General features: G+C 34.5%; 2 protein-coding genes across 15 annotated transcripts in view; one reads left to right on the top strand and one right to left on the bottom strand.

Moving 5' to 3' along the window:
* Nucleotides 1-3,699: 3,699 nt before the first annotated feature.
* On the top strand, nt 3,700-5,796 carry LOC143203223 (uncharacterized). Its single transcript, XM_076415368.1, has 8 exons — nt 3,700-3,915; nt 3,972-4,394; nt 4,449-4,609; nt 4,671-4,763; nt 4,821-4,970; nt 5,022-5,234; nt 5,290-5,459; nt 5,509-5,796. The coding sequence occupies exons 1-8, from the start codon at nt 3,769-3,771 to the stop codon at nt 5,730-5,732; spliced, it is 1,581 nt and encodes a 526-aa protein (XP_076271483.1). The 5' UTR covers nt 3,700-3,768; the 3' UTR covers nt 5,733-5,796.
* Nucleotides 5,797-7,902: 2,106 nt separating this feature from the next.
* drongo (Arf GTPase activating protein drongo) overlaps nt 7,903-26,310 on the bottom strand; it is a 35,992-nt gene continuing 17,584 nt past the window's right edge. For 3 of the 14 annotated variants that reach the window (XM_076413877.1, XM_076413886.1, XM_076413881.1), the window contains exons 2-8: nt 16,951-17,151; nt 16,547-16,801; nt 14,854-14,960; nt 13,344-13,439; nt 11,274-11,449; nt 9,356-9,736; nt 7,903-9,294 (exon numbers count right to left, since the gene is read on the bottom strand). In XM_076413877.1, coding sequence (XP_076269992.1) covers nt 9,253-9,294; nt 9,356-9,736; nt 11,274-11,449; nt 13,344-13,439; nt 14,854-14,960; nt 16,547-16,801; nt 16,951-17,151 — 1,258 coding nt within the window. In that variant the 3' untranslated portion in view covers nt 7,903-9,252. The remainder of the gene's footprint in view (nt 9,295-9,355; nt 9,737-11,273; nt 11,450-13,343; nt 13,440-14,853; nt 14,961-16,546; nt 16,802-16,950; nt 17,152-26,310) is intronic. The other 11 variants (XM_076413885.1, XM_076413890.1, XM_076413878.1 and 8 more) reach the window with 7 other exon arrangements.

Here is a 26,310-nt window from a genome sequence, read left to right on the forward strand (position 1 = left end):
GCAGAGCAATATTTTTTATCGTTCATTTCTTTATGTATTATATGTCAGCAGAATAAAAAGGCATATATGTCAAATCATAACATTGCATATTTCAGCCTATCGACATCTATTTAAAAAACCGGTAATTACTTGCCACAGTCTCTCGACCTCACTCTCATCGACTGTACGTCATTTGGATGATGTATAGTAGCCAGAAACGGTGTCCTTCTTCTCGCCGTTATGTCTATTGCGTTATTTTAAATATCATAGATATAGGTTAGTTCTAAGAATGTCTGTATATCACTCCAACGTAAATTACAATATAAATATGTTAAGAATCAAGTGAACGAAACAAATGAAAAAATACATATCCACGGCACTCTCTACGAAAGAAGGTAACATTCATAAAATAGCTTCGACAATGAGAACTAACGCCTACCGAAAATGTCACACGTTTTGCAATTATGACTGTTCAAAATTAATTTAAGAAAAAACTCGATGAATTTCAAGCGCCATATTTGGGTCAAATTTCTTCGACGACTTGATTGGGTCATTCTCACAGTCGACTGTTTCAAATCAACTTTGTTACAGTTCGGTGAGAATTCATCTTTGATGTTTTCTGGAAAAGGTTGCAGACAGAATATACATTATGCATCTAGGGAGTTAGCCTAGAGAGTAGGCATATTATGGCATCTGGCTCAGTATCTGAATGAAATTCCTCTCCACCTTCACTGTCTATCACTTCATCGTAGTTTTTCTTTGTTTTATTTTCATTTTTCAAGTCATTTTTATACGGACGTGATTTTATAATTTGGTTGTACATGGTTTCGTTCGTTTCATTCTTGTTTATTTGGCGCTAATTTGGTAAAGATATGTTCTGCTGATATGCAAGAGAATTTGGTATTTCTTCTTGCGTTCACAGTCATGATTCTGAACCTTTAAAACTACCTTGATGTCAGATTTTTATATTATATATCTGCTACAGGCTTAAATTTTCTTTTCAGCGACAAAAAAAAATGTAATCATAAACCAAATACATTAATTTATGCAATTAATAATATTCTAAAAAATAACGAAGATTATATTCATCTTAATAACAAAATTAAACGTTATATACCATTCGGAATCGAACGCTTTACAAAGAAGTAACCACGTTTCGTTCTAATAAAGCGCCAATATCGATTAATTGAATAAAAAATCGACAGACAATGGCTTTTAAACATCATGGTGCGTTAATATTCGCCGACCGAGACTGCTAACAAAACTGCGTCGTCAATCGCTTAATATATTCATTGCAAAACCGCTCTATGAACTTGTGATCACAATGGGACAGTTGAAAAAGTATGCAATACGACAACGGTGACGAAACCTATTATGTTCCGATGATCCACCGTCCCAAATTAGCAGAAACATCGTATAGCATATGTTGAAAAACTAATTAAATTGTTTCAATTGGCCGAAAATGCGTTTGCAATAGAAATTGGCGCCTTCGCCATGTACCTTCGCCAATTTCTCATTAGTTCATAAAATATCAGTAGATAGCGTTTTCTTCTCCCATATTACTTGTTCGTAAATCACACCCCTAATAATTGTAATGTTTCAACAACGATATACAACAAATGTATCTAAGGATGAAAATCGAATAATAGATATAAATAATGAAATAAATAATAAAATAGATATAAACGAATAGAAATAATAGAAAAACCCCATTAATTTATGATATAATTACAATTTAACGGTTAAAAATCCTTTAAAATAAATTAAGTCGTCCTTGAAAAAAATTAGTTTCAATAGAAGCGCATTCGCCATCTACCTTCACCAATTTACCATAAACCTTACTAAACACGCCCACTATTCTCACCATCGTTTCGTATGACACGGAAAACGTCGACTACGGTCCTGCACGTCTGGAAAACACAATGGTGCGTTCCGAAAACGGTGGAAAAGGCGACACTCAAAGAGCCTTTTGTACCGATTTCCCGTTTTCGTTGCAAAAAGCGCAACGAAGCTCGCGACGAGTCAGGTCAGTGCCGCTATTTCGGTGCGAAATTGCCGAATTAATTATCGCGAGACGGTCGAAAATAGCCGACCGGCCGGTCTTTTTCGTTTAGCTGGAAAAAGAGATTTTCTGTTTGTGGCACGGAATGCGATTAGTCTGGGAAAACTAACGGAAAAATACGTTTGGCCGGCTCGCTCATCTGACACTTGTCGTCGTCTGTAAAACTCACTTCGAAATACGAGGCCAGCAGACGCGTTCGCAAAGAATTAACAGCGACAAGAACTAACACCACCCAAATATTGTGTTAGCTTAATTTAAATAATTATCAAAACGTCAAAAGTAACATAAGTGTCCTAAAATAATAGGAAATTAATCAAACTGACTCTGACAACATCGTTATCACTTCTTAAAAACACATTAAAACTAGCTAAACCGATAAATTGAATGAACCGAAAAAACAGATTTAATAACATTTAAAATTACTCGATTTTGTTGAAACTATAAAATAAAGGAGCATATAAAAACTCTGTTCTGTTAATATTCAACGTTTTGAACAAATTTCAAGAAAATCTGTTAACTATTTTTTAAGTTTTGTGGGCACAAACCTACGGAAGTTAAATTTCTATGTAAATTTCTGTCACCAGTATTTTTTTTTATTTTAAGAATATAATTTTTAATGTAATACAAATATTTTTAAGTATATATATATACAGACTGCTTTTTTAGAATAATATACCTATTAGGTTTATTATAATGTAAACATGTTTATTGAAGTCATTTTGTTATATTTTATGTTCAATCAGCATGGATATAGTAAACCCCACTTACAGAGGACTTCATAGATTTTATCAACAATACTCAAAAAATTTTCTAGCCACTATTGCATCTTCAAAAACAATCTTTACTAGTATCGTTTGCATACTAAGGTATATGTAATCAGCCTATTTTTTAATATCAGCAAGAATTGCACAGAAAAGTCGCGCAAGAGCGCAAATATGCCAAAAATAATGTTCAGAACGCAAATGTTATAATCTGAATCTATTAAACAAAAAATATATTTAACTATAAACGAGATTAGCACGAGTTTCATTTTATAAAATACCTGTTAATGGTTTTAAATATAAACTATAATAATCCATAATAATATACTACACTACACACATATTATGACATTAACAACTTTGATTTTATTCATATTAAAGGAGGTTCATAATAAACTATATAGATTAGAATTAACGACGATTTGCAAATAACGAAAATCCGACCCTGCGCGCTCTATTTGTTGTCTCTAGTAATCCCAAAAAAGAATTCACTGAATCTCAATTTTTCCGATTTTTTAAAATACCCAAACCTATTTCTATCGATAGCAGACATCTTAATTGCATTCTCTTTCTTGTTCCCTTTGTCTTCTATGTGCCGACCTCTGGCAGACAATAGTTACCAACTATTTCGGACTAGAATGAAGGAAGTCGTAAAATCATCGAAACCAGATTGTTTCGCGAGACAAATGAGATTTCGTATTGACACCGAACGAAAAAAACGACCAGATTCTTCATTAAAGCGTTCCAACAGTTTATAGAACGATTTTTTTAAAGTGAAACCACCTAATGTTGACATCTCTTGACGTGTCATAGAACATTGTGCATTAAAATTAAAATTCACTGTACCGTAGAATGTGTATGCAACTGAACATACAGTTCATTAGAAGGCAGTGACATTTAATGAAAATATAAGTAACACTAAAAGATAACCTAAACAAGAAAACAACAACAAAAGCCTGCGAAATAATGAGCTGTGAAATGATTAATTTTGAAAAAATCTGCCGAACATGCCTCAGCGAAACCCCCGGATTTAAACCTCTCTCTTCATTCGAAACTGTCAGAGATGATTCTATGAAGTTGAGTGAAATGCTAAGAATCTGTACTACATTGGAGGTTGTCTTTTATCTGTTGTTATAACATAAGAACGCTAATTAATTTTATGTTTTTAGATTTCGGAAAATGATGATTTACCTGGACAAGTATGCTATAGATGTGCGGATCGAATTGTGGCTTCGTTTTCCTTCAGGCAGAGCTGCTTTAAGGCTGACTATGCCTTAAGGGGTTTGCTTCAGTCCAACCTAGTTGAATTAAAACCAGTAGATTCTCTGATAGGACAAACTCTGAGTCCATCCATGACAATACATGAACTTTGTGATAGTTTTGATAGTCCCGTAAGGCAAGACACAAGTCCTTTAAGCGGTATACCCAAAATTGGTAGTAATTTAGAATCAAAGAGTGATAATGTCAAAGGAAAAGGTGATTTAAGAGTAGCAGATGATACTATGACTGATGAAGATGAGACTGAGCAACCTTTATTTGCTTGTGAAAACATTGACTGTTTTGCATGTTTTACTACAGAAAAGGACCTAAAAGTAAGGTAGTATAGATAGTTAAAGGTGAGATATATTGTAGTTTTCATTATTTAGAAGCATCAAAAAACCCATGCACCATTACCCATAATTCATGTATGTAAAAAATGTAATCAGAAATTTTCAAGTGCAAGTACATTATCACGACATATGTCAACCGTACATCAGGAAGGAACCAAGCGCCATATGTGCAATGAATGTGGTAAAGGATTTGGAAGGTTGATATAGGATACATCATGTCTATGTACCTATAGTGTTTTGGTAATTTTCCTATTGTAGGTCGGATGATTTGAAAAGGCATTTACGGACTCACACTGGAGAGAAACCATTTCAGTGTAAGACTTGTGGAAAGGCTTTTGCCCAGTCATTTAGGTATAATTTAATAATCATGTATCTCTCCTATGCTGAATGATAATTTAATGTTTTTAGATTAGTAGAGCACACCAGAGCACATGCTAATGTAAAAGATTTCCTCTGTCTTGTCTGTGGTAAAGCATTTGCTAGATACACTAGCCTGATGGCCCACAATAAAACCCATAGCGGTGTTAAAACTCATGAATGTACAGAATGTGGAAAAAAGTAAGAACAATCAGTATCTTTTAATTGTTTTTTAATATTTGTGTCTATTAGATTATGTGGATCTGGGTCTTTACATATGCACATGAAGACTCACACAGGAGAAAGAGACTTTGTTTGCAATTTCTGTGATAAAGCTTTTACATCACAAAGTAATTTAACCATTCATATCAGGACTCATACTGGGGAGAAACCATATACTTGTAATACCTGCGGAAAAGCATTTCCAGATCATTCCAGGTTGAATGTTCACAAAAGGACCCACAGGTACGTTGAGATATAACCAGAAATCAGCGAGTCTCAACATACTCTTTGTCCTCAGTGGTGAGAAACCATATATCTGTCCGTACTGTAACAGGGGCTGTGTTAGTTCCTCCCAATTAAAGAAGCACGTTCGAATCCACACAGGTGAGAAACCATATGGCTGTAATTTATGTCCAAAAAAATTTAGCAGAGGAGAAGACTTGAAGATCCACCTCAAAATCCACAAAGGTAATTTCTTTCTCTTAAGATTGAAGCGAACTATTTATTGATTTTTTAGGTGAGAGGGATTTTGTGTGTTCATTTTGCAACAAGGGTTTCTACCAGTCCAACACTTTGAAAGTTCACATGAGAATTCATACTGGAGAGAAGCCCTATTCTTGCCAGATATGCCATAAGAGCTTCTCACAAACCGGCCCTCTGTCAACGCACATGAAGACCCAACACCAAACCAATTACGAATCATCACCAAATCTAGAAGACAAAGTGGTCCAGTATTTATGATGAATGAACAGTTGTTTTATTGATTTTCTATGTACATTTTAATATATTTACGTTCTAGTATGTATGAAGTGTACTTTTATTTATAGTTCTATTATACTTATATATTGAATAGATAAAAGAATCATAGGAAAAAATAATGTCAGAAACTGACTCACTTTTGTTTTTCCAAAATCGAATGATATACTTACTACAATTTCACATTTTAATATTTAAAAACAAATTAATAAAAATAGCTAGGGAAACAATATATTGCCATTTGTCAGCTATAATTTGATTATTACCAATTTTCAATCAAGACTCAACTGCAAGTTCCTTTTCCATTGAGATGCGAATTTTAATCAAGACTGTCTTTGTCTATTTTAATTACAATGTACAATTTGAATTTAGACCATAACATAAGAATTGTGTACTTTTAAAATCGAAGTATAAATTTATATACGTAGAAAAATCAAGATTTTACCAAGATAATAAATTTGAATCGTGATGAATTTCTTGGGTAACGGTTACCATGACAACGTAAGTACGACAATTTATAATTCAACTTAAAACATTCAGATTAGAAATTCCCTTTGAAGTTTGTAATAAAAAGTATATCGATAAAAAAGCCTGACCAGCTTAAACTCTATCACACTTTGCTATGACCCAATCTTATAATTAATTATAATGGGAATAAAAAAAACTCACTTTTATTCATTGAAAATCAGATAATTAATCAGTTTATAATTTGACAAATTTGAAAACAAATTAGAAACATCGTATGTATATAGCAAAGGGCTATATAGCCCTTTGACAGGTATTTTCTGTTTGATGCGAGTGAATTTATTTTAATCCTCCCAATCTTTTTAAGTACTTACCTTTCGAGGGTGTTGAGAATATGGAATCGTTTCTAATGGTTTTGTGTTTTCAAATGGTCTAACATTCCAAAAGAACTTTCCGTTTTTGTTAGAACCTTGAAATAAAAGGTATATAAAAATAGCTCTCTTTAAAATGTATAACATCGCACCAATCTATCAACCACTTTCTTAAATTTGTAGATACAAATATATGGAACAAATCCACTCACAGCATTCTTTCTTTAACTGCCGGTTGTTGTTTTCACCTTTTGTCAAGTAACGACATTTCACAACCAATTGTTAAGGATCAGCCACCCAAGATTTTAGAGCAAATAAATTATGAAAGGTTTGACTTCAGAATTTGCTAAATTAGATTGAAACATGACAATGAATAGTCGCATGGAGCATATATCTGGAATATATGGCGAATAACGTAAAACTTGCCAAACCGTTCTCATTTTTGGAAATGCAATGTTTCTTTGCCAAAATTTTTTATATGGAAAAAGTGTCAACATGTTTCACATCTCGTAAGAAGATAAACCTAATACTGTAATAACGTAATTAATAAGAAAAAATGTATTTTGAGGCAAAAGACACGAAAATCCATATTAAATTACTTTAGAATCTATAATTTTTAACATATGGGATAATAATCCTCATAGTTTTCATTAACCTGTAGTTGTTTGAATAGGAATGACAACAAAAAAAAAATACAAAAAACAAGAAAAATGTAAAATTTTCATTTCAAAAACACTTTTTAGTAAAGAACAAAGAAAAAAAACATTCAAAATATATATTTTGGGTAGAAAAAAAAAAGAAAACCTATGTTAAATTGAATTATAAGTGATAATTTTTAAAATATGTATTATATCCACTCATTTTTCGAACAATTGTACCTCTTCTTTGTTAAAACTAATGATATGATTGATAGTTTATTGCAAAAAGGCGATTATTTTTTCATATATATAAATAAAATCTGAATAACAATAACAAAATTGGAAAGATTGAGGAGATTGATCTGGGATTTAACAAAAAGCTTTAAGAAGCAGTTTCGTTCGCTTTCCTTATGTACTCTGGCTCTAGAAAGTCACATACTTTGGTCTCCAATTCGACCGTAGGTTAGAGTAGTCATCCCAAATTCAGCACGGCATCTGCAGAGCACACGTGTGGTACAGGTACGTCTCTGAGCTCCAAATTGTCCTAAACTAAAGACAAGGATAAAACAATATCAGCAAAATACCACTTGGTACTAGCTGGACAACCTGATTGAAAAAAATAACTTTTCTTCTGGTAAAGGCGGAAATCAAGTGGGTGCAAACATAAATCAAACAAAACCATCGTGTGTTAAATTTAAATATATTAATCATATAATATATATACAAATAGACAGTACATTTATATCAAGTCTGGTTGTTTCTCCATTTCCATTCAGTTTAAGATCGCGATAAAACAGACAGAGCACCCGGGACGGTAAAAGTTTCGTACCAGTCATCGTGATCATCACCATCAAAGTGGGTTTTCAGGCCATTTTCGAGCAATATTCGACTTTATTGTCGGCAAATGAACGAGGATCATTTCCACCCTGGGATTAAATGTTGGATTTTATCACAGTACAATTTGAATAATATCCCTGTTGATGTCGCGATGGCACCGACCTGGCACGGAGGGTACTTATTTCTGCGTTATCCATGTATGCGAGAAGGAAGCACGCTCCGCGGTCACCAGGAGATCGGTCCCGAGGACATCGGTTCAAGGTTTTGGTTTCTGGTAGCTTGTACAAGCGACGAAAAAAGGCCACAATTTCCGATAAGCTGATTATAATATAGTCTTCGTTAAGTGTATATATATATTTTTAATGTAATGAGTAATCCAAAATACATTTTTTATATCCGATACTTGCCTCTATGGCCTACAAATTAGTTTCAATGTAAATATATACAATTCTTGGATCCACCACTTCTAAAACAGTGAGGAAGTGCACGACAAACAGCGCGAAAGCGCGCGTGAACGACAGATTCATGTAAACCTTACGAATTAAATCATCCTCGTCTTACTCCTACAAACTCTAGAGAGGGCCTTCGAGCGACACGACGAAGAAATAAAACCGCGTAAAAAACCTTAACTAACGTTACAAGGATCCGAGATTCTTAATTAGTAATCGATTAATTAAATATACACAATCACTACCGGTAGATAACATCGTTAAAGAAGAAGATGCGAACAAAAAGGGAGACACTTAAACTGAATAACTTTGGTTAAAATTAATTGTTTTACTATTATGGCATATAATCATCATTCTCTCAACTCCTAACCCTTACCTAGTGCGACTTGATCCTTGTAACTTAACTAAAGACCACATCATCAGAGAGGGAACACTCCACAAAAATAAATATACATCAACATATAACAAAAAAAAACCAATAAGTTACATCTTAAATAAGCTAAGGGCCGGTCTCTTCCCTCCTTCTCCCGGTTAGTGGTCCACTGTGTCTTGAGCCTGGAGGAAGGCGGCCTTATACATGAAGCATCTTTGTTCTGGCGGGTTTAAAGCTAAACATAAGAGATAGAGAGAGAGAGATAGGGAGAAGGTATAAGAATCAGGATTATGTAGGTTTTTTTGTATTGTGTACAGTGCTCTACCGAATGGGTAGATTAAGATTAGGGGAATACGGCGTAAGAACCCTGCTTCATAAAAAGGGATTGTTGGCGTTCGATGATACTGTCCCCATCTGTAACAAAAAATCATTCGTTACCCACCAAACGTCTGAAAGAATCACGTCGGAGACGTACCTTAAACGGATTGCTACCCCACCCGCTACTGAATCCATTACTGGCCCCGTTAGTGGCGAGAATGGGCTGTAGGATAGTGGCGCCCTTGGTCTGTTCCCTGAACGGGTTAACGAAGGGCTGTTTCGGAGCCCACGGGTTCGAACCGAACGGGTTGTTCTCTTGGAACTGTGCGAAGGAGGTCATGAACTGGCCTGCGCAAATCGAATTGGTGAGAAATGCGGATCGGGGAGCCGCGGGGGGGACGTTCGAGTTGCTACCTTGACTAGGGGATCCGAACAGCGAGCTCTGGGGCGACGGGGAGCCGTACACCGAACCGGTGGTGGGGGTAGACGAACTGTAAAGGGATCCGGTGGATCCCGTGGTGGAGCTCGACCATGCGTCCTGAAAATTGACAGGAAAAAAAACGTGTTACTAACTGATAATTTCAAATAACAATGAGCTCATCCGCCATTATATAATCAATTTAAACGATGTGTGGTTTATAATCTTGGAATATTTATCGAATGTGGGGTAATTATACCCGGTGAAAGTAAAAAAACAGTATTTTAATGATGTTTCTTTTTACCAAATTAAGTAGTTTCATGCGATAGTAAAAGTATAAAACCGTCAGGACTGGATATTAATAATGTTCAGTGTAGCTTTATTGATAACATATTAACTGTACGTAATTTATTCAAACTTTCATATCAAATTTTAAACAAAAAATTGCATATTCAATACTCCGAACACAGTAAAACAATCATCCATATTTTTAGAATAAAAACAATATTATAATATAACGCGAATATAAATTTCTTGTTTTGGCTTAAATTTTATTCCCCGTATGTGGTTTTTGATCTATCACATATTGCCAAATTTGATGAATATTTTTTTTGTTATGTTTGAATTTCCTTTTTACCAACTAGAGTTTATCTGGACTAGACTCGGTCCTCGGCATCTGAAGCAATATCAGAAGACAGATCTTACCCAGCTTGATTACTGATTGCTGCTTGATTGCCAGTCAATTTTACATTCTTGACGCATTATAAATGCATTTGTTTTTGGACAATCATTCGTATCATTTTTTGTTCTTTCCCATAGGGCTAACCTAACCTTACTTTTACTAACAGTAAGACAGATACAGTAAATAAGTGACATTGTAATAAATACGGTTTTTGTGTTGTTTTTAGGAAGCTTGTTCTTCTTTTATTGGAGAATATCAAATTAGTATTTGAAATCCATAAAATTATGGTTGATAATTTAAGATTAACTTAATCTATTACTAATTTTTTGCAATGACTAACTTAGCGACAAGGTAATTAAATGATTGACATCGAATGAATTGACGTAATTAAACATAAGTGATATTAACGAAAATGGATCGGATTAAACTACAACTCGTTATTACAAGTATTTAGCAAAGTTAATGCGATAAAGTTTACTACAGGGAAGTGAACAAAATGTATTATGATTTCTTTGTTGCGCGCTCTATGCGCGTTCGACAACTTACTATATAACACTACAGTGTAAATTGTAAAATCGTTTTAAAATCAGTTTTCTTTCTCGTTTTATTGTAGTTATAAGAGATAGAGAGATATAAAGAGATATAATGCTTTCTGGTAGGTTCGAACATGTAACGGAATTAACCTACAAAATTCGCATGGTTGCCAAACGTCTGCAATATTCTTTATGATAACATCACTTTTCTTTTATTAGTATTTTGATATATGTCAAAGCAAAAATTCAAACTTGATGCCACAACATCGCGATAACATAATATATTTAGATGATGTGAGTTCACTGTTTTATTGAAATGACTACAGGTAAATTAATCTTATTTCTTAAAAATTACATAAACGGAGAAACTTAAAATATTTTGGAACAACTTCTACGTCCTTATACCACAAAAAAAATGGTTCTAATCAAAAAGGGTCTTTACCTGTTGTTGTAGCTGCTTCATTTCATTATCTAGATCCTTCAGGGCGGCGTATTTATCCTCGACAGGTGGCGGTGCGGAGTTCACCAACGGTACGGTGTTGTTCAGACCATTTAGGACCCCGTTCTGGGGACACAGTGGCGTCGTCCAGGCGTTTAGGGCCGCCGGGGTTGGCATACCTGAAAAAAAAACGGAGCGAAATTAGATGCCGAAATCGGTGCCGGTCGGGGTTCTGGGAAGCGCGAGCCGAGTGACTGTGGCGGTATAGAAGCCCTAGAGTAAGATACGATGCACAACTGTTACATGACGATGGTGATGGTCAGTGGTTGCTTGCACTGGTTGCCGGCTTGTTCGGTTAAAGCTTTTCGATTTGCTCTCAGTCGTTTGAAATTCGAACAAAAAAATTAATAGAAAAAAAAAGTTTAATGATTTATCAGGCCCGTAAATTAATTTTAAATGATTCAAGCAAAAACTCGCCAATTTTCATGACTATATATATGGAAAAAATTCCAAAAAAGTTTACCCCTCGGATAATTATAAAATTCTCAAAACATATGTATTTTGGGGTGGAAAAAACTAAAATCCATAATTTTTTTCAATGTATAACTCAAAAACTAAAGGTCCTACAAAAATTATTATACTACCATTCGATTGAGAATTAAATTCTTCATAATCACTGTCCTTCATTAACCTGCAATTATTTAAAAGAAAAATAACTACTAATAATTCACAACTAAATAATCAGAATTACATTTCAACTTATATAAAAGTACTACTATATGAAGTATATATAAAAAGGCAAAAGGAAAGTAAAATAAGAGTTTATTGACGACATATATTTATTATATATTATATATCACCCTACAAGATTTTTCTGTAGATATATAATGTATATTTAAATACAGATAAAGTTGTTAAATAGAAACGATGTGTAGACAGAGTTAATGTAAACTTATATGATAAAGTCGACAGTAAGATAAGGCTATGAATAAAGAGAAAAGCGAAAAGCAAAAAAAACAGAAAGACAAGATGAAATCTATCTGAAGATAAAGCATATGTAAACAGAATAGTTGTCAAACTGATATATTATAGATACACAGAAAAAGAGATGAAAAATAATTAGATCACAACACATATGGGATAAAATCAAACTGGAAGAAAGCTTGAATGTTACTTTTGTCATTATATTAGAACTTTGATCTGTTTCGAGAGTAAATTTTCGAATTTTTATGGTCAACGACCCGTCCACATCTCCGTTCATGTGAACAATTCACCGGTGCGCGAAATAATTGACTATCCTCGAATCATTTGTATCACATCAACAGCCAAAAACTGATAGTCGATATTCTAGACAAGAATTTTGTATTCAACTACAACGGGCATCGACTCAGACAAACTGATACAAGCTAGGTTCATTCAAAGTATTTCCCGATATTATCTACGATTTTCCATGTAAAAATAAATGAAAAATTCACGGTGCTCTACATTTTCTTCAAGTCACAAGTTGTCTAGCAACATAAGAACGAACTCATTAAATCTGTAAAAATCTATTACAAACCTCCGTATTAACAAGAGCTTAGTACTTCCGATTAGGGATGCCGAAAAAATAAAATATATTTCTTAAACATCATAAAAAATCATTTAATTACTTTTCAAATTGGTACTTATTTTAATATACGTACAATTTTCAACAACTGGCAACGTTGCAACTTCAAATTCTTGTGCGCATGCCAGAGTTTTCCAGAACTAAGCTCTTGTCAGAATTAGTAAATAATAAACACAATCATATGACATCTTGTTCGCATCCTCGTAGTCCATGGATGATAATAAAAATAACTGACAAAAATTAATTTCTCGTTCCAACAAGGTAAGACCTTAACTTAAATGAACAAATCGCGGTGCTCTGCGATTGTTATGAAGCAGCGTATGGAATTTAAAAAAGAACCACTACTGTAAGTCACTAGATCAAGTTAGTACACAAAACAAAAAAAACGATGAAGAACGAGAGAACGTAACCTACAAACAAAAACGAACGAACAAAACGTTAATCTAGCGGCATCAAGCACCACTTACTCCAACGATTCGAACGACACCTGGGGAACAGAGGCACCTGGTTCAGCGTGGGACCGTTGCTGGTGAACTGTAGGTCGAATATGCTGAAATCGTCGTCTGTAAAGGCGGTAAGGACGAGAGGGTACCACATTATAATTTTTTTCTTTCGGTCGGGTCAGAGGGAAAAACGCGCTCTCGCAAACGTTTTTTTACTGGGAGCGGTAAGATATAACCAATATTTCCTTCCCTGCGACCCGCTCAATGGGATCGGTTACTTTTTTTTTGAAATTTGAAAGTACCAGCTTTTCAAAAAATTATCTATCGGTGGGATTGACATTGAATTTCGGTGAATGTGTTTTTTTTTCGCAAACTATTACTAGTATTATATCGCAGTTCTTGATAGATAATAAATATTTTTCTACTATGTAACAAAACGAGTGAAAAGCCCCCAAAACATCCGGATTATGACTGATAATAACGAGTCATATAGTCTATCCGAAATAGCAGTGAGCTTACGTCAAGATGTACAATATATTGCCTATTGCAGTTTGTAAATTAGTTCTAATACCAGGTAATATTTTCCATTTTATTTTATTTAAGATAAAAATTTTCAAAGCATTTATTCCATTCCGAATGAAGTATCTTCAACACATGGTTTTTGAACGTTTCAATAGCTTCTTCGGGCGATGACCACAGTTTATTCTTCACGGATGGGAACAAAAAGAAGTCATTGGGTGCCAAATCAGGGCTGTACGGCGGATGATCTGTCAATTCGATGTTTTGAGTGCTCAAATAGTCTCTCGTTTGAGAGCTCGCATTGTCATGATGAAGAACAATCCGACGCCTCTTATTTGTTTTCTTTATTTCACCGAAGACTTCTGGCAAACAAAAAGTTGTGTACCAATTAGAATTTACTGTTCTACGATCCTCTAGAGGCACTATTGCAATAGGACTAGTTTTCCCGAAGAAACAGGCCACCATTTTCTTTGAAGTGCTTCGTGCGCGAACACCCATACAGTCGACTGCCATAGGTGGTTTAAAAAAGATTTCAATGTAAATATAATAAAATAACTCTAACCAAACTGCAGTGGCTGCTTAATTAACTGTAGTTTACGCTTCAAGCTTCAATAAATGTCCATTAGATGTACTAAAATGTTAAAATAAATTACAATTTATAACATTTCTATTTCATTATTTCATTAATATTAGAATGTTGTTATCTATCGAAGCTAAATGTGTAAAATGTCAATACTGCACCGTCATAAATTCAGAAGACGTGAGTTCACTGCTACTTTGGATAGACTATAAAAAATATCGTTCAAAATAACGAAAGGAAAATAAACGGGTTACGTGTTACCGCTCCCCCGTTCTGCTGAGCGCGTCACAGCTCGTCGGCCACAGAGGAATAAACGTTGTTCCGTATGACGGAACCAAAGGAAACAATACGGTGCTAATTAATCTTACATATATCGCGAACCGTCCTGTCTGTAAAAATGGGGATCACTGCCCCTATTATCGATCAGTAACTCACCGTTAGTCGTGTTGGTGGTGGCGGCACTGAACACCGCGTTGTGCTCGAAATCAGCAAATCCGTTCTGCTGCGACGAGTTCTGCGAGGAACCAGTATTGGAGGCACTGCTGGAACAAATCTCCAATTAATGATGCGACATCTTAAAACTAATATATAGGTCAAATGATTAACTTTAGTTCGTCTATACAACTCGTGATTGATGCTTGTCGATCTACAAAAGGTTTTTAGAACGTTTTCATGTTTTATACGAGGGTGGTTCAAATATGATCGACACAAATACTCTTGACACGTTTATTTACGACAATGGTTACGCATTTTGTCCACCTTTTCGGAAGTTTTTTGATGCCGGTATCGAAGAATTCCTTGGGCAACTCGGACAGCCATGTCCTCTACCTCGTCGTCGGTGCTGAATCTTTGACCTCAGAGGGATTATTTCAGTGGCCCAAACATGTGGTAGTCGCAGGGTGATAAATCCGGTCTATAGGGGGGGTGTGTTCCAGTACCTCCCACTATAATTTCGATATTGTATCGAGCGTGAGACGCGCGGTATGGGGGCGCGCGTTATCCTGGAGAAGAATCACACTTCGTGCTGGATTACCCCTCCGTTTCGAGCGATAGGTGGGTTTCACGTGTGTTTTCAGAAGGTTAGAGTAGTATGCAGCATTAATGGTACGTTGGGTGCACGGATCTGGTTGTCTTCGCTTTGACTGGCGCCCCTTCCTCCTTCTTCCTCCATTCTTTAGGCGACATCTTACTTCCGGAAGCGTAATAGTGTACCCATGTCTCGTCTGTAGTGAAGATTCGCGTTAAAAGACCGCCCCCCTCCGCCTCGTATCGTGTCAGCAAGCAGCGACAAGTTCAACAGTTTAGGAATCCATCGCGCGTTATTTTGTTATATTAAAGGTATTCGTGGATGATAGACCCTACGCTACCAATACTTATGCAGAGTTCAGCCGAAATGTCTCGAACATTCATCCTACGGTCCTTCAAAATGAGTTGTTCTACGCGGCGAATGTCATCTGGTGTGATGCTGGTTCGCAGTCGACGATCATGCGGCTCATTCTCGATGGTTTCGCGGCCATCCTTGAATTCTTTGGCCCATTTAAACACGGCAGCCCTACTCAGACAGTTACTACAGAACTGATTTCGCACACGTAGATTTAGACGGAAATTTTAACGTCTTCTCACACTAAAAAACCAATGACAATACGTTGCACTACGGCGGTCGGCACTTGACGTTCACTCATATACGCAGCACGCGTGTGAAACATACGCTCTCGACGACAACTATGCCACACTGTGAGGGTGGGTATGTGAGAGCTGGGACCCAGCTCTCACATACTCAAGCCACGACCTTCAAAACATACATGCGCGCCATCTACAGCGTTTGTCTCCATCATATTTGAACCACCCTCGTATGCAAATGCAAGCAAGGATTCAAAAAACAATGCCCAGTAAAAACAACCAGATCCAGAAGCAGAACACTTCACAAAAACTTTGTTTAAAGATGGTAATCATTGGTCAACATTGAAACATTTACATGCAGCTGTCTATAGGAATAATCTCAATGCATAGTATCCTCATGACTTGACAACAAATGTTATGGTGAACCGTTACATGTATTAATTAAACCAGAACTGACATCGAAACCATCCACAAGTTCACCTTCATAAATGTTAAAGCCGCAACTCACCTGAAGATATCGGCCTTGTCGAAGTCCGCGAACCCACCGACCAGATTGTTGTTGGTGGGCGTCGATCTGGGCTCGGGCCGACTCCTGGAGGTACCGTTCGTGAGGCCGCCGTTCACTAGGTTGTTGTTCGCGTTTCCATTACGACTGACTACTCCATTCCTGACGACGCTGGTTCCGTTCTGCGTAGGAGTGGGTGTCGATCTGGCGCTCGTCACGGGAGGATCGATTTTATTCGCCGCCTTCTCCATGTAATATCTGGAACGAACAATATTTGTTAGTAACAACCGCTGGGATTTCATCCGGTTACATGTCGAATAGATAACAACAAAAGGTTAATATAACTACACTCTTCACGTCAGCCAATTTCTAAAATCTCAAAGTCTTTTTGTTTTATCGACACTTACCGTTTCCTCTCGTACTTCTCCACCATGAAGTCTCTAATCTGTTGCTCGTCACTTGAATGCGTTGGCGGGACACCTTCGTACAATCCCAGCCACACCCTCTTACAGTGATCGTTCCCTTTACTTCTCACCACATCAATCTCGTCTGTCGTGAAGGTGGCCATAGAAATGGACTTGACCCGATGCGGCGGTGTCAGGCCTCTCCTGCAACAACGTTGATCAATTATTTCCTGATGCACGCCCTTCTAACTCGATGATACGAATGGTAATGAAACAAAAAAACTGATAAAAATCATGACCGTGATATTTAAAACACAATGAATAATGTGTACAACAAAAACAAACGAGTAAACTCAAGTCAGACATACGACGGAAACAGTTTGTTATCAAAGTAGATAGAAAAACCACAGTGTCAATATACTAGGTCGTTCAACAAGTTCGCAAAAATGAATAGTTTTTCATGTGAGATGAGCTTGAAGAGAGATATAATATTATATTTTTTGATATAATTATGAATTTATATTAACTGCTCACTAATATTCTAAATCTACACATAAGTAAGTAGTAAACATTGGTGAAATAATTGAAGATAGTCAATGAAAATTATCGGAAATCCCAAGGAAATGATGCCATGACCTCGTCACCCGCCAAAATGGTTTTCACGCTCCTTGGAGCTAATTCATCCGCTTCAGTCTAATGCTTCGATATTTTTTGTCTCAGGTGTTAAGTGATGGACCAACGTTTCGCGATAATTCTCGTTTTTTTTTTAAATTTAATTATCAACAATAACATAACTAGCACATTCGCATAAAAGTCAACATAGTCCAAGAGCAAAACGATGGTATGAGAGTTTTTTCATTTACTTAAAAAGCACGTGCACATTACGACTCGTTATTCAATCATTATTAAGCCGGCTTGGTGGCGCATTGGTAAAGGCGACAGGACGGTCCACCTACTGTTGCAATAGTCAGGGGTTCGAATCCCGCTGGTAAATTTGTTTGTGATTATCCTAGGCAAGAGTGCAAAATGTGACAATGAAAATGATCCCAATCACGCCAGTAACCAGGCTGGGTAAGACCGGATGTCTTGTGGGATAATTTCTAAGTTGGTTACTCGCCAGTCGGTAGGCTTAATGCCCAGGAGAGTGGTTCGGAGCCCACGTTAAACTGTAGGTCCAGTCCAGATAAACTCCTAGTGGTATATATATATATATATATATATATATATATATATATATATATATATATATATATATATATATATAATATATTCAGATCCAAACTTAATTAGCGTTTTGATGGATGTGCTCTCACTGGTGCACTCCCCAAAAGCATAAAAGACACAGTTTTCATACATAGCCCAACTGACTCAACACCATCTATTTCGAAATTAAGCTTTTTATTAAAATATCACATCAAATTATATGAACTTATCACACAATATATGAGCCGTATAAGTGTTACAAACCATATATTGCAACAAAGAAACATATCTTAATACCTCAGTACTTTTATGTGATAAAATAAAACATTTCTGTTGATTTTGTCTGACACAATTTAATTCGCACACCTTGAATTTTCGGAAAAAATCACGTAAAACCCATGTTAATTTATTAAAATCCCGATTAAAATTAAACGCACGAAATGTGTTATATCCCCCGATTATAAATAAACATTTCATTTTTTTCTAAATTGTATAAACACGAGCGAATTCGGTTTCTGTCGAAACGTCTGACGAAAAAATAGTCGAAAAAAATTACAGAATAAACATTCCTTAGTAAACGTTCTCCGACTGCTAAATATATCGTTATTATACAGGACAGTTCCTCGATGAACACTAGACATGCATCCTTATATCGATATATTCGTGGAATATTATTTTTTTAAATGCTACCTGGTATGAGTCACACGCGATGCATGTGATGACAACAACTGTCTAAACACGAGACTTATAAATATGACGAAGTTTATATTATGATAAGGAATTCAGTTCGTGAATAAATAAATACAGCTACGAGCAAACGAACACAATGAGCTACAATTAAATAAATCGCGCAGTTTATTACCAAAACACGTTAAAATTTATAAAATATATATTTTATTAAGACTGTTTCAGAGGCAAACAACCTTTTTCCCCAGATCTGGTTCATCAAAAAAACTGTGAAGATGAACTGAAAGCTCAAAATCAAATTACCTTCGATAGCAAGTGTACGAATACCCTAATGTCCCAAATACTCACACAAATGTATATATTAAATAATATTATTAGATCTAAAAGAATATAATCTAAAGATCCAAAACCATAAAATCTAAAGGTCTAAAAGCATAGAATATAAACATCTAAGAGCGTATAATCAAAAAGTATCCAAAAGCATGTAATTCTAAACATAAACAATTCACCAACTTACCAACAAACTTGAACAGGTCAATTGAAAAGTCCCTATGGTAGGCATAGTAAAGCACATTTTTTGGCAAAATTACTTTTTTTTTAAACAACATAATTCTCTTTAAGCGTGTTACACTGATTATAGCTACCCTCCAAGTTTTCGATACCATTTTTGTAGTACGATTTGTCCTTTGCTTCAAAATAGGCCTATCTATGTGTCAAGCCGAGGACTTTTCAATTGATCTGTTACAAACAATCAATATTCTTAGACCGGGAATATTAAAATATATTATTCCCCATGACAAATCCGGATATTTAACTATTAAATTTCTAATAACTATCTATATATAAAATAAAATATAAAAGAAAAATTGAACACACAAAACAAAATCGAGTAAAACGTCGATAGCCCGCCACATTCTTAGCGTCGCATCAAAATCGATACGCTCGATAGTCCACCGCGTTTCGTCCGGCGTGTGCCGGCCTGGTACGGCCCTGAACCACCATCGTGCCGCAAAATCTCCAGGAAGCGCCACAAGATAACGACTTGGTTTGCCTTTCAACGATACACAGTGGTTTCGGCTTATTATCACCAGCCACTGTTAATTGGGCGACTCGCAAATTCAAAACAAACCAAAATATAAATATTTAACAAAAACATATACAAGTACAGCGTATAGCACGTCGATAGTACTGAGAATACAAAATCGGCGATATCGCAGAAATAAAAACAGCGTCATGCAGTAATTCATTAAATACTAATTGTTATGCAATTATCAAACAAAGACATACATCGAATGTATGTGGATTTTAACCTCTTGGATTCTATCGTACCAGTCGGGAGACTGGCATTTTTTGTTCACCATGTATCCCAGCCAAAACAACCGCAAATATTTCAATAAAACTATCGCGTTGTCCGCGTGTTATTGGCATTTGTTTTTGGGAAACGATATTCGAACACTCTCGTAAACAAATGAAAAAAACCTTATTCTAGTCGGTCCGTTTCATTATCAGCGCCTAAAATGCGTTCTAAATTATTTATTGATTTTCTATGGTACTTTGAACCCGAAATCGAATGGAAAGTATCCGTCGCTTGACTGACACATATCTGACAAAATTTGGATTTACGATATTCGACAAAAATCAATTACATACACCGTGTTAAAATTAACGTTGGGAACTATCGACTGAAAACAGTCGAAACAGTCGATAGTCAAAAAACGAACGACTGAAAATAGTAATTATTACTGCACGATTCAACTGTTTTGGTCAATTCGCGATGTCAGACGAAGACGTACGAACCCTTTCCTGTATAAATTGTGAGAGAGGAAAAGACGGAGATAATTACTTGGAGCAGTTAATTTTATTTGTGCTTATATTTTCCAACGGTAATATAAGTGAGATGGAGATGTACATATTCCTTCACGTATTAACTTTAAAAAAGAAAAGGAAAAAAATAATTACTGAATACTATTAAGATGCAGTTAATAATATCATTTTAAACGAAGTAGAATTACTTTTATATTTGAATGTTCTGTGGATCTGTAAAAAGGATTGGAATATACAAAATATTGTTATTTACAAGCAAACTACCAAAACAATCATAAAATTATATATATTACAAATAAATCGATGTGAGCATAAATTGGGTACATTTTGTCAAGGTCGCGGCTAGGACGACAGAGTCAGAACATTAAAAATTAGTACAATAAAATTAGTAGAACCAAAAATAGTAACCGAAAGCATACGGCTGAAACAGTCGATAAAAAATTACTAAAAATTACTAAAATTAGTAATACATTACTATCAATTACTAAAAAGTCGATAGTCGATTTCAGTCGATAGTTCCCAATACTAGTTAAAATTGGAAAAAAAACATACAACCCTAGATATCTAAAATGCAAAACTCTAATTCAGAATCTATTTAAAAAAAATTAAAAATGACAATATACTTGCACAATAAGATAATAAAAAATTAATATTCAAGAAGAAAATGTCACGTCTTCACAACAAAAATTCAATATAAATATTATATGAAGACCATAAATTTAAAATGTCTAAATATGTTAAATCTAAAAAATGGGACTAAAATATAAAAGTCTAAATTGGACTAAAAACTAAAATTATAAAATCGACAATTTAACGACCAAAAAGAATCAAACAAATACATAAAAAGAACTTGAAAAATATTTAAATAGAATATATAATGCGCTAATAAAATATGGATTTAAGAGCCAGAAATCTAAAATCCCAGAATGTAAAAATCCAATAGACTGCTTGAGACTAAAATCTAACGGTATAATAATATTCTGATGACGTAAATTATATATGTTTAAAAATCTAAAAAATCTGCTGCATCTAAGTATCATATAATAAAATCTAAAGTTTAAAGATCTAAAAGATTAACATCTGAAACACTGGAACCTTGAAACTGCAAAAATATCAAATACGAATCTAAAAGCTAAAAACCTCAAGACAAAAATAAAATTGAAGAATCATCCAAGATTGGAAAATCAAATTGGAAAAAGTAAAAATTCTGAACGCGCCTAATCTAAATTGAAAATGACGTTCAAGAACAGATGAAATGATTTTAAAATCTTGTAAAAACCCACTAGTCTAATAACGAAGAATAAATAATCAAATTTAATTTACTATAGGTTAAGAATGTTGAAAATAATCCAAATCCTGTCCGATAAACAACGAACAATATTTTTTTTCAGGGAGCCTTCAAATTATATATATGTTGATATTCATAAACGAAATTTTCCTATCGGCACACAGCTACAGTGGGCGCTCATGCGTTTCTACTGTGTGTGTACACTTCCACGTTTTTTTCCTCTATTATTTGTCTTATCTTGTGACGATAATAAAAGAAACCCCTCTGATTACAGTTAACCAATTAGACGACGTAATCGGAAATGTTCCCAATATCGGTGACAGTTTTATTAACTAACTCTTATTTATGTCCCACAAATTGGATAAGTTTCCACGACAAAGGTTCTTTGTGTCTGTTCTCATATTGTTCTTTAGATGAACCAGAAAAAAAACATGATAACACACATTGAAACGAAATGATTTGGATTCCGGTTTACAGTGACACTTAAAGTACTTTAAATTACCATAGACTGTAATTCAAGGTTATTTTGTACATACGTCATCAATGTTGCCGCATCAACTTTCAGTGCATTGTGTAAAATTTTAATATAATTAAAGTAATTGAACAAAAATCTTATCATATATAATTTAATTTAACATTATAGTACATCTAAAAACTACAGTTTTACACAATAGTTTATAGGTTAGAGTTATAACCTCTTATCACTATTGCTTTCTCTCTATTTCTCATTTATTTACGCGTTCGAACTAATCACACAGCATGGTGTCTCTTTTTAGCTAGAATAAAATGAGAAGAAAAATATTGTCTGATTCGAATTTATCGCAATTTGTAAACAGGCAATATATTAAACATCTTGATGACGTATATGTGAATTCATTTTGAAGGATTTACAATAAGTTGTGTAACCCATGCTATATCAAATAGGACATTTCTCTAACCATATTGACTGTAAAGGGTTGTTATTTTAAAACAATTACAATCTGGCTGGTATAAAACTGACACAAAAGGGAAGGTAATGTGAAATACAATACATTAAAGCACACGTAGGGTATGAACATGACTTGTGTAAGTAATTTCTATTAAAAGCAGATAGAAATATGATTGCAGTGTGATATCATAGTGTGATTGTAAAGATAAATGGATAGTGGACTACGCCAAAGAGGGACAAAATAAAAAAAGTTCGCCTGGAACTCTACCTCATGGGTGGTGGGAAAAAAGAGATTATCGCATATTTTTATAGAAGTATAACTTTATATTTGTTATATATTGTTTTATTTTTTTTTTCCTTTTCAAATTATTTTAAAACTCAATATATTTATAGAAGGTTCTTCATATTACATTTATTATATTGCAGAGGGCGAAAATTGTACCAAAAAATATCAACTTGAGTTTCAAAATTTTAACTTAACATGTGAATTGAAGAAAAATAATTCTATTTATATTATATTCTTCGAATATACGTATAATTTACAATAACTGGCAACGTCGCGTGCCAGGCGTTTCAGGAATTAGACTCTTGTCGGAACATTGAGATCATAATGCGACACATGAGACAAATGGAAGGAATTATGATATGAATTAACATAAACGTTTGGTAATTATCCATTAATTTTTCCCTTTGACAAATAAAATATCTAAAAATATGTTTGAAACATAATTTTTCTTAAAAAAACTCCAATTGAGAATTAAACAGTCTCCCTATATTTGCTATAGAGCTTCGCAATTAGTACGTATTAAACAAAACAAACAACATGAATATATTTGGAACAAATCGTCCGAAAAAAAAACTAAAAATAGACGGCCTGTGGGCAGAATCATAAAAGCTTATCGTGATCGCATTTTTTGTGGTGATTCTCTGTCTCTCTCCCTCCCTCTCACACACATATACACTCAAACATCTTATTCCTCCAGAAATGTTAAACTGGAGATTCACAAACGTTATTTTGACCGCGTGGGAGAAATCTCTATAGATAATTGACAGGATCCCGCGATGATATATGGTCCGTCCGAAAAGTGACGCCGCGATTTTTTCGTTTCGCGCGAATCGAAGACGGCCGGAGCCCCGCAGAAACCTAGAAAATCAAACAGTAGGTCAGCATCGAAAAAAAAACCGGCCGGTTTAACGAATTCGAACGAAAGTGCTGCATTATCTCGATCCTAATTTAGAAAAACCCGACCAGAGTTGAACCATCACGAGCTTGTGCAATGGGTAATTGTGTCGCGCCTTTAGAATCTTAATTCTTGTCATTTTATTGTATTTAAAAAGAGATAGAATACTGTTAGAGAAGTTCGAACATGTAACGGAATGAGCCTGCAAACGTTGCCGGTTTGCCAAACGTCTGAAAATTCTTCAGAATATTATAATTACCGGTTATAAACCGGCAAACGTTGTTTTAACTCTTTGTTTGAATAAATTTGAAATCGCGGCTCGGTTTTTATTGAACATATTTTTTTTGCGCCTTGCAGCTGCACTGTATATTAGTACCGACACAGTCACTAACATATTTCAAAAAATAAAAAACAATATAACCTTAAATTCGCCAAAAAGAAACCGTACTTATGCAAAACAGGTGACGAATCAAGATCAGCTTGGTGTTTCAGAGATCAAATACACGAAATGTATAAAACAGTAAGTAGTTTTTTTAATCGAAACATAATTTTCAGAAAAAATTGTTAGTCTGGAAAGTATCCACAAAAATCCAAAATATATAAAGCTATTTGAGAGATGTAGAACATCCGTTCGTACATTGTTGGATAATATAGGATTTAAGTGGTGTGAAGATATCCCACGAAGGGTTTAATGGAACTTCCAGAGATTGCTTTTAAAAGAATACAATTTTTAAAAACTTACAACAAAATCAAGGAAGAAATATTTCGATTTATATATTTAAATGGGACATGAATATTTCAGAATGGTACATTGGGTTACTCATGGCAAGATGATAATAAATATTTTAAAGACAATGAAAGCTGATGGAAAAAGGTAAATGTTGGAATAACTATCCATTAGGTTTTGTTAGTCATAACAATTATTCATTGCGGACATATAGTTCTTCATGCTGTTACTTGGTAAATATAAATGAAATATTTAATTGTATTTTATGCAATTTACTTTTCTAGAAATAAGCCTGGGAAAAGATACATAGATCAGATTACTGAATGTGATGGCCACAGAGTATTATGTGTCTTCCTCCCTATCACTGCATTTTTAATCCAATTGAGTTGATACAGGGTATTGCAAAGAATTATTACAATATATAGAACTGTCTGGATTTATTGAAAGAGGCATTGTTGAAAATAGCATCTTCGGTTTGTGTGAGCTTGATCAGACACATTGAAAAAGAAATTAACAAATGGTAGAATATTGAACAAGTTTTTGATAGATCGGAAATAAACAGCTTAGTTATTCACTTGATTAGTGTTTCTGAATGTGAGAGTGATCGAATAAAACCTTATGAATATTGGTTTATGATTCAATGCTGACGATTACCAAGACAGGATGATGAAAGAGGAAACCACTAAAGGTCAGAATATAATTAATATACTTTAGTTGTAGGAAATTGTATTATAGCGTGTAAAAGCTTTATGAGCCTGTGTTGTTGTTCAGAATATATATGAACGTTTGGTTAACATGTATGAGGAGAGAAATACACTAACTGTTTTACAGACATGGCAAATGCATTAAGGAGAATGCAGTGATTAAAAGTAGTTTTATCAAGAATAATTTTATCAAGGATACATAGCATCGAAAGAAACAAGAACTAAGCGTAAAACATAAATATGCTCTTTAATGAAAGTAAAATACATTACTCAGATATACAATTGTTAATTATGTGGATTAGGACTTCGAGGGATAGCACTACATAAAAAACGCGCCTAGAACCCTATCTATACTAGTGTCGAAAAAAATTTAATGTATATATAATAAAACAAGTCTAACATATAAATTAATGCGGCTGTAAAATTAACTGTAGTTTTAAGTTCTTCGTTAATAAATGCATTTGATGTACTATGATGTTAAAATAAATTATATTTAATAAATATTTGTGCAATTATTTTATTTATATTAAAATGTTGTTATATGTCAGAGCCAAAATGTTCTAAAACTCAGAGTTGATGCGGCAACATTGCGACGTTTTGACAGTTCTCCCGTGTCACTGCTATTTTGAATATTTTGAATAACTACAGTTATGTTTTCGATTACTTCGATATTATCCCAGTGTCTGTTAATATACTGCATATTACTATAATAATGTAATTTGCAAAGCAAACTCATAATGACAGATAATGTAAAATGTAACTAGATTTATTTAAGTGAACATGCGGTCAAGTTGCCTGTCTTATTCTACATTTTGTTCACT

This window comes from Rhynchophorus ferrugineus, unplaced genomic scaffold (genome assembly GCF_030347505.1).
Source record: "Rhynchophorus ferrugineus isolate W39M unplaced genomic scaffold, kcgeb_rfMv2 rfM9, whole genome shotgun sequence".
NCBI classification, from domain to species: Eukaryota; Metazoa; Arthropoda; class Insecta; order Coleoptera; family Curculionidae; genus Rhynchophorus; species Rhynchophorus ferrugineus.